The sequence below is a fragment of the Podarcis raffonei genome, chromosome 8 (assembly GCF_027172205.1).
Source record: "Podarcis raffonei isolate rPodRaf1 chromosome 8, rPodRaf1.pri, whole genome shotgun sequence".
NCBI classification, from domain to species: domain Eukaryota; kingdom Metazoa; phylum Chordata; class Lepidosauria; order Squamata; family Lacertidae; genus Podarcis; species Podarcis raffonei.
The window spans coordinates 52,251,015-52,267,556 of NC_070609.1; the positions used below are offsets into that span (position 1 = coordinate 52,251,015).

General features: G+C 47.2%; 1 protein-coding gene across 6 annotated transcripts; it reads right to left on the reverse strand.

Moving 5' to 3' along the window:
• Nucleotides 1-449: 449 nt before the first annotated feature.
• MTHFSD (methenyltetrahydrofolate synthetase domain containing) lies at nt 450-16,336 on the reverse strand. 6 transcript variants are annotated; one of them, XM_053400072.1, is made up of 8 exons: nt 16,244-16,335; nt 14,198-14,301; nt 12,654-12,767; nt 12,461-12,574; nt 10,491-10,581; nt 7,556-7,668; nt 6,675-6,800; nt 450-2,183 (listed from the first exon to the last, which is right to left on the reverse strand). In XM_053400072.1, the coding sequence occupies exons 1-8, from the start codon at nt 16,302-16,304 to the stop codon at nt 1,686-1,688; spliced, it is 1,221 nt and encodes a 406-aa protein (XP_053256047.1). In that variant the 5' UTR covers nt 16,305-16,335; the 3' UTR covers nt 450-1,685. The 6 variants fall into 6 exon arrangements, with proteins under 6 accessions (XP_053256047.1, XP_053256048.1, XP_053256050.1 ...); XM_053400073.1 differs by lacking the exon at nt 12,654-12,767 and adding an exon at nt 12,806-12,919; XM_053400075.1 differs by lacking the exons at nt 12,654-12,767; nt 16,244-16,335 and adding exons at nt 12,806-12,919; nt 16,042-16,160.
• Between the last annotated feature and the right edge of the window lie 206 nt (nt 16,337-16,542).

Here is a 16,542-nt window from a genome sequence, read left to right on the forward strand (position 1 = left end):
AAAAAAGAAGGGAAGGGAAGAGGCATTTTCCCATTGTGTTGGTTTCTTTCAAACTGTTGCAGGGCATCAATATAATTGCTTTTAGCTTTTGTTTTCCTAAGGCAAAAAAGGGGGGGGTTGCAAAAAAGAGAAGGCAGAACAGGCTGTGGGATTTTGCCCAGAAAGCAACTCTACAACCTTGAAAAGGTTTTCTTTAATGCTTTCTGAAAGGTCTGCCTCTCTTGGGGCATCATAATGGGCTTAAAATATACTTAAGAGTACATCCTGGAGCTATGAAAAATATTTCCAACTCTTGTATTTTCTTTTTCAAAGAAAGAGAACATTGCAATGCTTATTTTGACTTTTTGCCTGAGATTGGCTGCAAAAGAGCTTCTGTTTAGAAAAAAAAGTTCAGCCACAATCCCACCAGTTTTTCAGGAAACAAAGAAACATACAATTAGAGAGGGAGGGGAAATCCAAGAGATTAGTTTTATTCTGTAAAAGGCATTTGTGCACATGCATTCTAAATGTACTCTTCACATCAACTCTTCCCCACAGAGGATCCTTTCTGAACCTGGTGCTCTCCAGAGGTTGTCTGACCACGTTCCCCATCAGCCCCAGCTAGCATGGCTAATGGTCAGGGATGGTGGGACTTGTAGTCCAGCAACACAAGGTCCCCTATCCCTCATTTCGAAAGCAGCATTCTCTGCTGCCTGGAAGAGACGGAAGAATGACTCTATTCAGAAGAGGCATTCCCCTCTTTCATAAGGGAATGGGGAACCTGCGGCCCTCCAAATATTGTGGGACTCTCACTTCCATCAGCCCCAGCCAGCATGGCCTAATAGTCAGGGATGATGGGAGCTCTAATGCAGTAGCAAGCCACCCCTAGTTGTACTCAAATATCAAGTATTATAATTCATATCTGAATGCAGCAAAATAGTAAATGGATATAAAGGGAGCAACAGCAGAGAGCTGGGCAGGTGTGCATAATTTTGATTCACCAAGCAATACCATGGCCAAATAGGATTTGCACAAAGTGGTTTAAATGGTTTCTCCATAGAATGTATGTTTACATGGTTAATTCAAAGTGGTTTAAACTGATTTATACCAGCAGAAGTACAAGGTTTCAAGAGAAGTGATATGCTAGAAGGGACTTTTCCATCTCCGACTGTGGTGATGGGGTGTATCACATCTTTGCATGCTCCACCATCTTTAAAAACTGAGAGAAAACACCTCCCTGTCAGCATAAAGCTAGCAAACAGGGAATGGACTGGGTTAGAACTATTCTTGACATGCTAGCTCTCTACTTAAGGGAACATGTAGAGACGGCAGACTCATTGGTTCTGCCATGTAGACCAAGCCCTGACATTGCCCCCTGCTGAGGATTCTGGGTAATGTAGCTTTGAGTAGCTTGTGGGGAATCCATGGCCCTCCAGATTTGCTAGACTACAGCTCCTATCATCCTTGAGTGGTGGCTATGCTAACTGGGACTGATGAGAGTTGGAGTCCAACATCTGGAGTAGCTAAAAAAATCTGTTCTAAAGCCTCAGCATTCATTAAAATACCAGTTATTTTTGTGAAGACTCAGGGTCCCTGTCCAAAGAAGTTTCCTCCAGGATCGATAAGATCACCCAATTCTGAAAACCCTTCAAGCACGCTGTACTCCATTGTTGTACCCAGATCTGCACCTGCTTGTCCATTCAGCTTCACCTGGGCCTGCTTCCTGTTTTGCTCAGCTGGCTCCTGGCAAGTTCTACTCTCAGTGGACTACCATGGAGGCTTAAGCCCTGTAGAGCCACAACAGCAGCATCAGCTGTGGCTTTATCACCGTAACTGAGAAACGCCCGGTGTTGTGCTCCTTGCCATGTCAGTCTTGCAGGGGTTGCGTGGCACTGTCTCAGGGCATCCTTTAACTCTCCCACTCTGGTCCCTTGAGGAATGCTGCCCACATACACAGCGACAGGTGCATCAGGGAGGGGAGAGCTGTCTGGTGACGCCCCACCTTCTGGACTTGCTTGGGACAGGCTGGCCTGATCCTGGAAACTGCTTCTTTCAGGTCTGCTCTTCTTGGCAACTCTCACTGGCTTGTCAGCAGCTGGAACATCTCGCTGTTCGTCCTTGAGGGCAACATCCTTGCCTTCTTGTTTCTCTCTGTGGCGAAGGTTCTTGAGGACCGGGATCTTCCCCAGCATTTCGTGACTGATCTAAAGCATGGAGAAGAGTTAGTTCCCCTGCTCCTTAAATTGAACCCAAACTTCAAAACGCAAGACCAGGCAATCACACAGTTCTGCCAGTAGCATCGGATGACGTAAGAGATACACAAAGCACACCTAGCATCTGTGAAGACTAAGCTGCTGCTGAGAAATACTACCCATTTCACCAATGTTGGCTATTTATATTACAGCACATTGTCCTGACAGACTTGCCAGGCATGATCCAGTGCTGTGCTGGATCCTTCCTCCACAACTTTCCCCATTGGCTCCCCCATTCTAGGTGGCTAGAGCTGTGATGGGGGGCAGGAGGAGAGCACTGTTCACGTTAATAACACTTATACCCTGTTTTTCCTTTGGTACGCTCAGAGACCTTTCATTCTGGCTCTGATCTAATCTGGACAATAGCACTTACAACTCCATTACCTGGAAAAAAATTATACAGTTTCTCTTCACCCTTCACCTTAGTTATGAATTAGATTGTAAGCTCTTTCAGAGAGAAGAACCCATCTCCCCCCCTTTTGCTTGAGAAACTCTGATTAAAATAGCAAGAGATAAATGTGCAGTTTAAAACGTAAACAGTACAAAAACACCTTTCATTTAATTATACCTGGCCTTTTCTCCAAAGAAACTCAAGGTGGTAGATACACAACACCCTTAAAAAACCCCTCACAACAACCCTATGAGGTAGGGTTAGCTTGAGAAGCACCCAAGGTCGCCCAGTGAATTTCATGGCTGAGTGGGAACTTGAACCCAGGGCATTTCACTTCTAGCCCAACACGCCACCTTCCCAAACCTGTGGCCCTCCAGCCGTTGTTGAACTACAGCTCCCATCATCCCCTCACTGTTGGATTTGCTGCCTGGGAGCTGATGGGTGATTTGAGTCCAGCAACTTTCGGGGAGTACCATGTTGGCTTCCCCTGCTCTAACCACTATACAACTCTGGCTTTTGACTAATAAAAGCAGCGCTCCCAGGCAAATTATTAGTGGCATGAAAAAAAAGAAGCTTCCAGCCAATTGCTGGACAATGTCAGTGCTTGAATAGCATCTCTGCCGATTCCAGGGAAAGCATTTTCAGCTGTGCAAACTGCCCTTTGGAGAGTATTTGGTGATGTCATATGCAAAGCACACCAAACTGGCTTGGAACAGTGCTTTTTATTTGCTCTGTTTCTCCTGGAGCCCCGATTTAGAACCTCCTGTTGGTTTTCGTCAAATTTCCTTGCGGAATGCACAAACACTCTGCTAAATGGTCCAAAGAGAGTTGTTCTCCCTCCAGACCCACTTTCACATCACTGATCACTCCTGGACCCAATGCAAATAAATGCCTCTTGAGTCAAATCCAACTCCTCTCTCTATGTATTTGGAGTCTTTATTTAGCTAAGTCATAACAGCAAAAGAGGAGGGTGGGATCCTTGTTCAAGACATGGGAATCATTTGCCTCCCTGCTCTCTCTTGAAGACAACTCCTAACTTCAGGCAGGGGTGGGGGGGTGTCCTCTGCCTGCCACTATGTTCGGTCCAAGCAGCCATACCTTCAACCATTCCCAGGATTAGCAGAAGCAATGATGAGAAACCAAGCAAAATATATACAAAGAGAGCAGAATAAGTCTAATTTTCATAAGAAGAGTCTGTTGGATCAGGTCAATGGCCCATCTAGTACAGCATCCTGTTCTCACAGTGGCCAACCAGATGCCTGTGGGAAACTGACAAGCAGGACCCGAGCACAAGAGCACTCTCCCCTCCTGTGGTTTCCAGCATCTGGAATTCGGAGGCACTGCTGCCTCTGACTGTGGAAGCAGAGTACTGACGTCAGGGCTAGTAGCCAACACTAGCCTGATCCTCCATGAATTTGTCCAGTCCTCTTTTAAAGCCAGCCAGGTTGGTGGCCACCACTGCTTCCTGTGGGAACAAGTTCCAAAGTTCAGCTATACGCTGCAATAATAATAATAATAATAATAATAATAATAATAATAATAATAATAATTTATTTGTACCCCGCCCATCTGGTTGGGTTTCCCCAGCCACTCTGGGCGGCTTCCAACAAAGATTAAAAATAAGAAGTCCTTTTATCTGTCCTGAATCTTCCAGCGACCAGCTTCATTTGATGTCCACGACTTCTAATGTTAGGAGTTCTCCCTGTTGCTTTGATGGCTGCCATATCTAGTGTCAGGATGCAACCTCCATAAATAACTTCCTCAGCCATCTCTGGCTCCCCCACTTCTAATCGCAAGCAAGATCTGCCTAGCTCTAGCAAAGGCCGCCCTCCCTCCCACCACCCAGGAACTCTTTCATCTCTTGTGTTGCTTTTCACACTCCTGCAGACAGGATTGGTCTGCAGGGAAGACTGTATATCAAAAACTCTGTTATCTAGGGGAGAGAGAGAGAGATTAAAGCCTGTGATCTACCTTGGGACAAAGGTTGTGCTTCCTTTCGTCCTGCCATCTGTTCGCAAAGGCAGATTTGGGTTGTAATCTTCCTCTTTAGCTCAGCAACTGCTGCATTTCTGGCCAACTAAATTTGGAGTTGTTGTGGGGGGGGGGAGTCCACCACAACAGCCGCCATAGGAGAGCAAAGACATAAGGAGAAGGAATAGATATTCCCCACCCACCCACCCCACAAAAATCCCCACCGCAAACAAAAAGAGAAATAATTTTTACATTTTGTGGAGAATGGGGCTAAGAGAGAAGTTTTCATCGCTCTCTCAAGAAAGCTTCTGGGTGCAGTTGATGGAAACCTCAGGAGGGGAGGCTGCTCTTGCATTTGGATTGGAAGATTCGGGCAAATGTTGGAAGATTCAAGGGAAATAAATTTAAATACTTCTTCACATAGTGCATAGTTAAACTATGGAACTCACTCCCACAGGAAGCAGCGATGGCCACCAATCTGGATGACTTTCAAAGAGGATTGGACAACTTTGTGCAGCAGAAGGCTATCAATGGCTGCTAGTCATAATGGCTATGCTGTGTGTCCACTGTCAGAGGCCTTGTACTGCTGAATACCAGGTCCTGGAGTACAAAACTGGGGAGAGAGCTCTTGTGCTTGAATCCTGCTTGTGGGTTTCTCGCAGGCATTTGTCCGACTACCGTGAGAACAGGATGCTGGGCTAGATCTTTGGTCTGATTGCTTTCTGATGTGTTACTTTTGCTGCAACCATTTTTGGTTCTGCAACAAACCACTTGCAGGGCTATGCAGCAGTAATGGCAGGCGGAGATACTTTTAAACAAACAAGAAATCTGCAGGCTCCCCTCCCCATCCCTCGGTGCTTTTGTTATGAAGCAATGAACACAACAGTGGAGGCTGGTTCATTAGGCTGAATGGGGCTCTGACCCACCAGCTTCAAGCCTGCCTTCTTACTTACAACTAATCAGGGGGCAGTGGTGCCCGCCATTGGCTCCACCTACTGTTGGTTTCCCTGCCTTCCACCCCACCAGAGCCAATGGGCACCACAGCAACACACCTGAGCCAATCAGCCTGAAGATTCAAATTGAGATGTTTCTTGTCCCCACCCTACTCTGCCTCCAATATTCCTGAGCTGCTCTCTATTCCTAGACATCCTGGCAGTATTTAACAATGAAAACAAACAGATTCAGACAAGAATGTACAATGTTTAAAAAACTCTGGAATGGCAAACAGGGTGGGGGTGCGATGGAGGATTAGCTGCAACGCTTTTTCGGTTATGAGATGGTATGATAATGATTCTTCCCAAACTTCAAATTATAAACAACTAGTATAAATAAATAGCAATAACTTAAAATTTTAACAGAATTACTCAGGCAACTTCCCCACCTACATTAATGTATTTATAAGTATTATATTTATATCAGGATAATAATTATTATTCTGATGCAATTTTTTTGTATATTCGTATGATTGTATGAATCGATAAACCGTTCACTGTCTCTGGTTGAATTATTTGTCGTTCTGTTATTGGTCTTCTAATATCGTGCTTCTTCCTCCTATTTATTTTTCGTCTCAAATTTTGTATAAATGCAAACATCAAATCAATTTTAAAAAACCACACATTGATATACTTTATAAAACAACAACAGACCCATACGTCTGTCCACATACTAGCTTTATTCTCGGTGGGTGGTAAAAATAACAGCCCCTCTTAAATATGGAAAGTCACACTTCCCCCTGCCCACCCCCACACATAGGGCTATCTTTGCTTCCTCTAGTCCAGCCTTCTGCTACCAAATTGAATCAAATAATAGACCGTACCCAGTGTTTTTCCTTTTCAGAGCAGAACCAATGAAATCAGAAGATGTGACCAATTTAGGCCCATTCATTTGAATGGGTCTAATCTGCATAGGATGACCATTGCATCTAACCCACTAGCCCTACGCCTCAGACTGTGATGCTGATAGTTAGTTGTTGTCACCAACAACCTATTCATTTATAGCACATCTAATGCAAATTCTGCAAGACATTTGAATTGCCTCTCTAGCAGCCCAGCAAACTGCTGGTTGCAGAACAGGCCACCTACCTTGTGCCAGAGGATCCCTTGTGGCTTGGGGTGGTTGCACCCTGTCTTGATTATTCTAGTTGGGGTAAGGATGTAATCCACAGTTAGGTCATGGTTGCCCAGCAGATCTTCTGGTATGTCAACCACCTATATTAAGGAGGAGGAAAAATATCACCAGTCCATAGATGGCTTTCAAATGCAGAGCCCTTTAGCACCATAAAGAAGGCAAGGAGAGCCTGCTGGATCAGGCCAATGGCCCATCTAGCTCAGCATCTTGTTCTCACAGTGGCCAAACAGATGCCTACAGGAAACTCTCAAACAGGACTAGCACAAGAGCGCTTTCCCCTCCTGCCATTTTCCAGCAACTGGAATTCAGAAGCCTCTGACTGTGGAGGCAAAGCATATTCATCACAGCTCTAGCAGCCATTAATCGCTTATCTACCATGAATTTGTCTAATCCTCTTTCAAAGCCATTCTAGTTGGTGATCATCATTGCCTCCTGCAGAAGTGAGTTCCATCCAGAGAACAGAAGAAATACTGCAGTCAGAGCAAATGGCTCAACTGAAATTTAAATCCATTGCCTGCCTCATGAAAGAGGCTCATGATCTCCTCTAGTTTTTGCTTCCATAGTTGATCTTGCGTCCAAATATTTTTCCTTTACAAAGAGATTATTGAATTTGGGAAATCAGCAGGCTTCTGGGGAGGGCAATATTTGGTGCTTCGCTTGTCTCGTTGCCCCTGACCACGATCTGAAGGGGCAGAGTTTAATTCTGCAAAGTTCTTACTTTGCATATCACACAGAAATAGCCAAATTTGTTTCCTAGCTCAGCTCTTGCCCAGTGCCCAGGAAGCCTCACCCTGCCAGGTAGCGAGTCACCCCAGTTCCATGCAGCTGTTGTTACCTGGCAGTCATGAACGGCTGTGACAACTACTGTGTCCTCTCTTACAGCTCCCATGGAGACCATCATTGCATACTCCAGGTCTGCAAAGCCTTCCCCTTTCCCGATTCGGAAGCCTGTAGTGAGAAAGTGAGAGACACAAGAAGAAACAACCACACGGATGCATTGTTTATATACCTGTATATAAGCAGGAATTGCCTGCTGGATTAGGCCAATAGAGACTTACCAGATGCCTCTATTGGGAAGCCTACAAGAAGGACCTGAGAACTCTCCCATCCTGTGGTTTCCAGCAACTGGTGTTCAGAAGCCTATGCCCAAGGAGGCAGAACATAGCCATTTTGGCTAGTAGCTATTGGTAGCCTTCTCCTCTGAATTTATCCAATCCTCTTTTAAATCTGTCCAAGTTGGTGGCCATCACTGTCTCCTGTGGCAGCGAGTTCCATAGTTACCGGACTAACTAAATCTGTTAGGTTGGCTCATCATAGGAGCTTTTGTTTATTATTTCATTCACCCTTCAGCTAAATCTACAAGGATTCTTCTGAAGAAAAGCCAACACACTTGCTTTGTTTCTAGATGATGCAGCCAGTGTTAGAAGAGGGATTCCATGGCAGACCTTGGGCTCTCAAATTTCAGCGGTGTCCCATGCGATGCTAAAATTCAGCACTGCCCGACTCTCCTGCACCGTTCTACAGCATTGTTATGGCACCCCCTGCAGCACAAAACCCAGTGTGGCCACCTCTAAAGCCACCTCTGCAGGATTTATCTTTGCTAGAGTCAGAGAGAGAAGTACCTTTTCTAAGAGGAAGTCTGCCACCTATAGTCCTGGAAAATCATTACACACTCTCTGCTCTAGTCATAAACTTAGCTGTACAAATGTGGTGACTGATGCCACCCGGATTGGTAGGGCAGAGCAATAGTAGGTGGAGCCAGAACCAATGATAGGCAGGCCCAGAGCCAATGAGAGGTGGACTCAACTAATTCCAGTTTTGTCCCCATCCTCCTCCCTTCTGAGTTCTACAAGGGCAACACTGAGACTGAGGAGGAGGAAGCCACCCCCTGGACTGGGGGCTGACTGAGGGGAGACTGAGGTTGGTTGGGCAGTATCCCATTTGCTCTTATTGACAAGCCTCCACTGCAGCTTACCTAACCAAAACAGCATGACTAACCCTCAGGAGGAAAGTCTCAGCAAGCTGGAGATAACTAGGTTTGGAAAAGTGCAAGAAAACAGCTAGTGTGTGTTGGGGGGGACCCTGAGAGGGCAAAATTTCGCCATTGGAGCCCAATGAGAACCAAGCATATTCAGTAGGCATGGACTATTGCAGGGGGAATGGAAAATTGGGAGGAAGGGTGAGGGAATTGGAATTGAATAGCCTGAACAGAACCAATGCAGAATGTGGGCCCAACCTGGAAAACTAATTGCCTTTTTTATTTATAATGAGGTCTGTATAGTTCAACAAACTCTCACAGGAGCTAGCTAGGATGGCTATAAAAGAGGACTGAACAAATTCATGCAGGATACGTGATCAATGGCTGCTAGCCATGATGGTTACACTCTGCCCTCCATAGCGAGAGGCTGCAATGCTTCCAAACACCAGTTCCTGGAAAATGCAGGAAGGCAGAGTGCTCTTGTGCTTGGGCCCTGCTTGCAGGCTTTCCAACTGAGGCACCTGATTGGCCATTGTGAGAACCAGGACGATGGATTAGATGGGCCACTGACCTGATCCAGGGAGCTCTTCTAGCGTCCTTACATTATAGTAAAAATTCAGCTGCTGACTTTCATTCAGAATTAAAACTTTGACACTACACAAAAGTAGGCTTGCATCTAGCCAAGATACTGGTGCTCCACTGGCTCCCAAATGTGACCACCTTGTATCTTACTCCTCCTTTTGTGTTACAGGTAGGTAGCTGTGTTGGTCTGCTGTAGTCGAAACAAACAAAATAAATAAAAATTCCTTCCAGTAGCACCTTAGAGACCAACTAAGTTTGTTATTGGTATGAGCTTTTGTGTGCAACTGGAAGGAATATTTATGTATTTTGTTTGGTCCTCCTTTTGTGGTTGGTAGACATTCCTTGTTGTAAACCACAACTCAAAGACAATGTAGGCTGGTCTTGTCAGGGTGAATGGGGCACTGTTCTAGCAACCTTGGCCTGCCCTCAGCCAGTCCCTACCTGCCTGCCTTCTTACAACCTTTCTGGGAGTGCTGTGGCCTGTCAGCTTCCCCGTTTGTTAAGTCTCCGTATTGCCCTTGTACAACCCAGCAGGCAGAAAGAGGATGGGACAAAACTAGAATTAGTGGGCTCTTCCTGCTATTGGCTCTGGCACCACCTGCTGTCAACCTCCCTGCCTTCGGCTCTACAGCTCCCAATGGGCACCAGTCACAACTGCTCAAAGACCACGATCTTACACTGTGGTCTTTTCAGACCCGTGACCCACCTTTGCATGCAAAAGACCCCACATGTTCAATCCCCGGCATCACCAGGAAGGTCTGGGAATGTCCTCTGTCTGTAACCCTGCAGAGCTGCTGCCAGTCCATGTAGACAAGACTGAGTTAGATGGACCATTCTTGATATGAAGCTGCTTCCTATGTTGCTATCCAACTTGGGGGTATACTGCCTTGGTATATGGGGCTCTGATCTCAAGTATAATGACTAATATGAACATAAGAAGAGCCTTGCTGGATCATATCAGTGGTGTGGCCCACCTTGTCCATCTTCCCAACTGGACACTTCCAGGAAGCTCATAAGCAGGGCAGTAAGGCAACAGCCCTCCCTCACTATCTTCCCACCCACCAACTGATACTCAGTGGAGCATATACTGCCACTAAACATGGAGGTTCTATTCCATTTAGATAATCTGCCCGGGCTTAGCTATCTGGAATTTGCTTCAGCAGCTTCCCTCTGGCTGAAGTTCCCAGCCACATGGTTTTCTGCCAAGTACCTTTCTCAGAAACAGCCACAGATCCTACCACAACCAGGTCCACGTGGACCTTTGCGTCTAGTCCGACAGGTACGCTGTAATCCCGAACACCCTGAAAAAGAAAAGAAAGAGAGGAGGAAGAGAAGAGTGGTTGCTCACCGTCAGCCTGAATTGCTCCCTTCTCCCTCCCCCTTGCAAACCTCCCCCCCCCGCCAACCACCAAACAACAGTCTATTGAGAGAGAACAGAAGCCTCCTCTATCCAGCACAGCCGGTCCTGCTCTCTTCTTGGAAGCCAGCCAAGTTGTTCTTCTGGGATTCTCAAGCAATTGGGAACGTCAGCTTGGAGGAAATCCCATCCTAAACCCAATTTCAGAAATGCCAGGTTTTCCGTTCTGCCGCTGACCTGAACGTGCTCATTCTCGAAGAAAGGAGCTTCAAAGGAGGCCAAAGGAGGTCTCCAGCACAAGGCTTCCGAAGGACAACTTAATCAGGCAGTTCAGTTCTGTCACCTGCAACTGCCATTGCGATCATGGATTCCTGTTCCACTGGAGTTGTGTTACTATCAGTTTCTGCCACGGTGGGTGGTCATCTTGCTTACATTTAAACTTAAAGTGGAATTGTTCACATCTGCATTGTATGTTTAAAGCACTATCCTGCCATTTTAACAGTCACGGGGAACCTTGGGAACTATCGTTTGTGCTGGCCTCACAGAGTGGTGACCTCACAGAGCTATAGTTCCCACACCCTCAACAAGCTACAGTTCCCAGGATTCTCCAAGACTGTTAAAATGTATAGTGTGAATGTGACCATAATCAGAGACTGCATTTTTTACATTTATTTCCATTTGACAGCACTGCCTATATGAATATACAGCAATATATGTATGTATATATGTACACGTATGTGAATCTATTAACTAACTACTTACTAAGTAATGCGGGTGGCGCTGTGGGTTAAAGCACAGAGCCTAGAACTTGCAGATCAGAAGGTCGGCAGTTCGAATCCCCATGACGGGGTGACCTGTTGCTCAGTCCCTGCTCCTGCCAACCTAGCAGTTCAAGAGCCCATCAAAGTGCAAGTAGATAAATAGGTACTGCTCCAGCGGGAAGGTAAACAGCGTTTCCATGTGCTGCTCTGGTTCACCAGAAGCAGCTTAGTCATGCTGGCCACATGACCCAGAAGCTGTACACTGGCTCCCTTGGCCAATAAAGCGAGATGAGCACCGCAACCCCAGAGTCGTCACAACTGGACCTAATGGTCAGGGGTCCCTTTACCTTTAACTAAGTAACGCTTTAGTTATTAATAATATTTTGACTATATTTATATCCCACCTTTTACTCCAAGGAGCACAAGGTGGTGTACGTGGTTCTGTCCCTCCCTATCTTATCCTCACAACAACCCTGTGAGGTAGCTAAGGCTGAGAGACAGTGACTGCCTCAAGGCCACCCAGTGAGCTTCATGGCCGGTTGGGGAACTGAATCCTGGTCTCCCAGGTCCTAGTCCCGTGTGGTTAAACACACTTCATGCACCTGACAAAGTGGATTTTAGCCCACGAAAGCTTATGCCATGGGATAAATCTGTGGCTCTTTAAAAGGCATTGCAACAAGATCCTGTGTTTGTTTGTTTTTCTGCAACAGATTAACACAGGCACTCCTCTGGAAAATATATCCCACAACGCCTGCGTGCTTTTGGCATTCCAACGCTGGAGGGCGCCAAAACCCCACTTTACGACCTACAAGACAGCAACAAGCCATTCCTTATAAGGGATGCTGTTGATTTGGCCTGGAATGGTAGAAATGCTTTGCAGTCTGAACATACCAATACAAAAAAATCAAGAAAGCGAGGAAATAGAAACATCTAGCAAACTTAATCACTTTTCAACCGCCTTTAAGCTAGTCCCATTGATGCTCATCAGTCTTTTTGAAGCACAGTAGAAATCAATTAACCAAAAATACCCTGTTCTTGCTTCCTCCTCCCTGCCGTTCTTACTTGAGAGGTGGCACATTTTCTTAGCATCTCTTTGGTTGCTCCAGGGGGAGGGATGATCCTGTTGAACAGCCCCGTCCGCAGGCGTGGGGTTGGCACCAAGAGAGCTTTCCTGGCCTGGGAGAAGAGGAGACAGGAGGGTGTTCACACAAAAATAAGCCTACGAAATTGCCCCTCAGAGCAAAGGTCTGGTTACCTGCAGCGCAGCCAGCCGGATTCCCTCCAGAGGTTTGTCAGGATCCACCTTGACCTCCCTGGCTTTATCAAAGACATCCCATGCTTGGACGGAGCTGCTCATCTCGAAAGATCCCTGCGCCAGGGAGAAAGTGGGGAAAGCAGCATACTCACTTCCAGAGCTAAAAAGCGGGCATTCTTCTGGGGGGCATCAGGGTTGACTTTAACAGTCCTGGCACTTTGGAACTCCTGCAAATCAGGAAGCCTTGCGGAAGCACGTGGTGCATCCTGTTTTGGTAAGATATCTCTCGTAAGAAGCGACATGTGGAAGAGGCTTAGCCCTTAGGATCATGAGAAGCTGCTTTCTACCAAGTCAGTCGATCTAGATCCGTATTGTCGACAGCAGCCTTTCGCAACCTTGGGTCCCCAGATGTTGTCGGACTACAACTCCCATCTTCCCTAGCTAGCTGGACCAGTGGTCAGGGATGATGGGAGTTGTAGTGCAACACCTGTCGACTCAAGGTTGAAAAAGACTGGTCTACAGTGGCTCTCCAGGGTTTCAGCCCTGCATGCTGGGGACTGAACCTGAGACTTCCTGCATGCAAAGTAGATGTTCTGATCACTGAGCTATAGCCCTTAGAACAAGGCGGTCCAACTTCTCATCCCAAGTGGACCGCAAGATTACTTTGACACAGAACCCGCGGGCTGCACACTGCCTTGTCACACAGTAGGGTAGGGGGAGCAAGGCCAAAATTTGATGACCCCCACAATCCTCACGCTGTCTTCCCAAAGCTGAATAAGAAAGGCTCTAGGCCAGGGGTAGGCAACCTAAGGTCCGGGAGCCGGATGCGGCCCAATCGCCTTCTAAATCTGGCCCGCAGACAGTCTGCGAATCAGCTTGTTTTTACATGAGTGGAATGTGTCCTTTTATTTAAAATGCATCTCTCGGTTATTTGTGGGGCCTGCCTAGTGTTTTTACATGAGTAGAATGTGTGCTTTTATTTAAAATGCATCTCTGGGTTATTTGTGGGGCATAGGAATTTGTTCATACTTTTTTCCAAATTTAGTCTGGCCGACCACAAGGTCTGAGGGACGGTGGACCAGCCAACGGCTGAAAAAGGTTGCTGACCCCTGGTCTAGGCTTTGGGAAGGAGATGCATGGGTCTGGCAGGGTCCTGGAGACTTTCCACCTTCTTCCCAAAGCTGGAAAAAGCACTAAATAGGCTTTGGGAAGCAGGAGGGAGGACTCTAGGACCCTGTCAGAGCCCTCATGCCTCCCAAAGCCTACTGCCTCACTTACCTGGCTTTAGGAAGGCATCACAAGGGCTGTGGGAGGGGCATCAAATGTTGCAAAGGACCACCCCAAAAGGCCTCAAGGGCCGCATGCAGAAGCCAAATGAAATTTGCAGGTGATACCGGATGCCTTCTTACTCAATAAACTCACTGTCAGTATTTCGTCAAAACCTGTCCCAACCATTGACAGCCTTCCTCTGTAGGAATAAGCAGGAATGTGTTCCAATAGATGTTGTGTGTTTTAATTTTCACCTGGAGGACATGCTATCATACCTTGAAATTGGGAATCCGGTGATGGACAGGTCTTGGGAAATCAGCCAAGTTATTTGCTTCCATGTAGTCCCAAATTTTATGGCGGATGTCCCACTTGGAAACTCCTTGCAATAAAGAAGAGAACGTAAGAGTCAGGATGGATTCACACTGGCATTTTCCACATAAGCCTGGACAAAATCCAATGCTAGAGCAGACCCTTGAGAAGTCCACTGATTTCAACAGGTCTAGGTATGAGGGACGCGGGTGGCGCTGTGGGTTAAACCACAGAGCCTAGGAGTTGCCGATCAGAAGGTGGGCAGTTCGAATCCCCGCAACAGGGTGAGCTCCCATTGCTCGGTCCCTGCTCCTGCTAACCTTGCAGTTCGAAAGCACGTCAAAGTGCAAGTAGATAAATAGGTACCGCTCCGGTGGGAAGGTAAACGGCGTTTCCGTGCACTGCTCTGGTTCGCCAGAAGCGGCTTAGTCATGCTGGCCACATGACCTGGAAGCTGTAAGCCAGCTCCCTCAGCCAATAAAGTGAGATGAGCACCGCAACCCCAGAGTCAGTCATAACTGGACCTAATGGTCAGGGGTCCCTTTACCTTTACTCTAGGTATACCTTATAGTGCAAGAACAACCATTTCTACTTAGAAGCAAGTCCTCTTGAATTCCCTGGGGCTCAGTTCCGAGAAAGTGGGGTTTGGATTGCAGCCTTAATCAAGTATTTATTTATTCTTTATATATTTAATAAATTAGAAGCATTCTTTTTTTAACAGTTTCCAAGGCCCCTTCAGAATCTATATCAGTCTAGATGGTGGGGAATGGGCTCAGTGGGAAGAGCATCTGCTTTGCATGCAGAAGGCCCCAGGTAGGGTTGGGAATGTTCCCTGGAGAGCTGCTGCCAGTCAGTGTAGACAGTACAGACCTAGACGGACCAATGGTCTGATCCGGTATAAGGCAGTTTGATATGTTCCTATGCAGATTGCACAGAAACCTGCACCCAGCTTCCTCCCTTCCCTCAGCACCTCTGTGGTTGATTTATTTGTGATTGAAAAGGCACACAAGTGCCCCAACCCCCAGTTTAGCACGAGTAGACCACCTGCACCTAGAGCAGAGGTAAGAGCAAGCCTTCTTCCTGGCTTAGTTTCCCAAGTAGGAGGCAAACAAAGCGGGAGCTAGTTGGCTAGTGAGCCAGGTGTTTACAGAATAAGGCAGCATGTTGGACAGCCAGATATTGAGGTGGAGGGACTGAATGCATCCCTGAACCGCAGGGCCTAGTTTCCTGGCTCACCTCCCTTCATAGTAGAACTCAGGACTGGCCCAAGACATTTTGGCACCCAAGGCGGACGGCAAACTGGTGCCCGCCCCCCGCCAGGGAAGGAGGAGTGAGTGAAGAGCTATTATCAAGAATGGGGGGCAGGGGGGAGAGAAAGATCGACATTGGTATTTGCCACCCCTGTGGATCCTGCCGCCTGAGGCAGTTGCCTCCCTTGAATAGCTGTCAATTTTTCCCTTTTCTTGCGAGGAATCCTATTCGGAATAAGGGAATTTCCCTTAAAAAGGGGGGGGGGGGTTGACAGCTATGCTCCCTTGGCCTCATAGGTGGGCCGGTCCTGGCAGAACCAACTACCAGAGCTCCAGTTCTGCCCCATGCACCCCACTTGCCACATAGGAACAAGGGATCAGAATGCTCCTTAACCGGCACGACTTGGATTCTGTTTCGGGGCTGCCTCAGCAGCTGATGCCCAAATCGGCCACCTTTTGCACATCGGAGGTGCCAAGGATTGGCATTCTGCGTGCAAAGCATGCGCTTTGCCAGGAAGGTCCTTGCCCCACTTCGTAAAGACCAGCGTCCCCTTCATTACCGGGGCTGCCCATTTGCTGCGCGACCTCCATGCCTGCCCCGGAGCTGGCCGAGTCAGCCCAGCCAGTTACATTGTCGCTCCTCCTCCAGCTGCTGTTCGCTCCACGTGCTGACACGGACTACGGCAGCCCAGAAGGGACAGGACTGAGCGAGGAAGAAGGCACCGTAGTTCGCAGCTCCTCCGGCGACCGCTGCACGCTTACCTGCGCGCAGTTCGGCAAGCGCAAAGGGTGCGTTGCAAGCTGCAGAGTCTGGATGTTTCATTTACTACCGCCCGGAGAAAATGAAAGAAACTTTAAAAGGTCCAGCAATGGCATCTAGGTACTGCAGTCAATAAAGGATGAGAAATTTGCAGTTAAATAGATTTTAGTCGATTAAAAAGTGCATAGAGGTGAAAACAATGCTCCTGAAGCCAAAGCAAAAAAACCCCTTCCTTTATTACTCACTAATGTTCTTTCCAACAGACTAAGTAGGGTTACCCCTATAGAATTTTCAATAAACT

Coding starts and splice junctions, on each gene's coding strand:
- MTHFSD (XM_053400072.1), bottom strand. CDS start 16,304: ATGAAACATCCAGACTCTGCAGCTTGCAACGCACCCTTTGCGCTTGCC. Junction 12,768..14,197: donor ACCGGATTCCCAATTTCAAG/GTATGATAGCAT, acceptor TCCCTGGCGCAG/GGATCTTTCGAGATGAGCAG. Junction 12,575..12,653: donor TCCGGCTGGCTGCGCTGCAG/GTAACCAGACCT, acceptor CTCTTCTCCCAG/GCCAGGAAAGCTCTCTTGGT.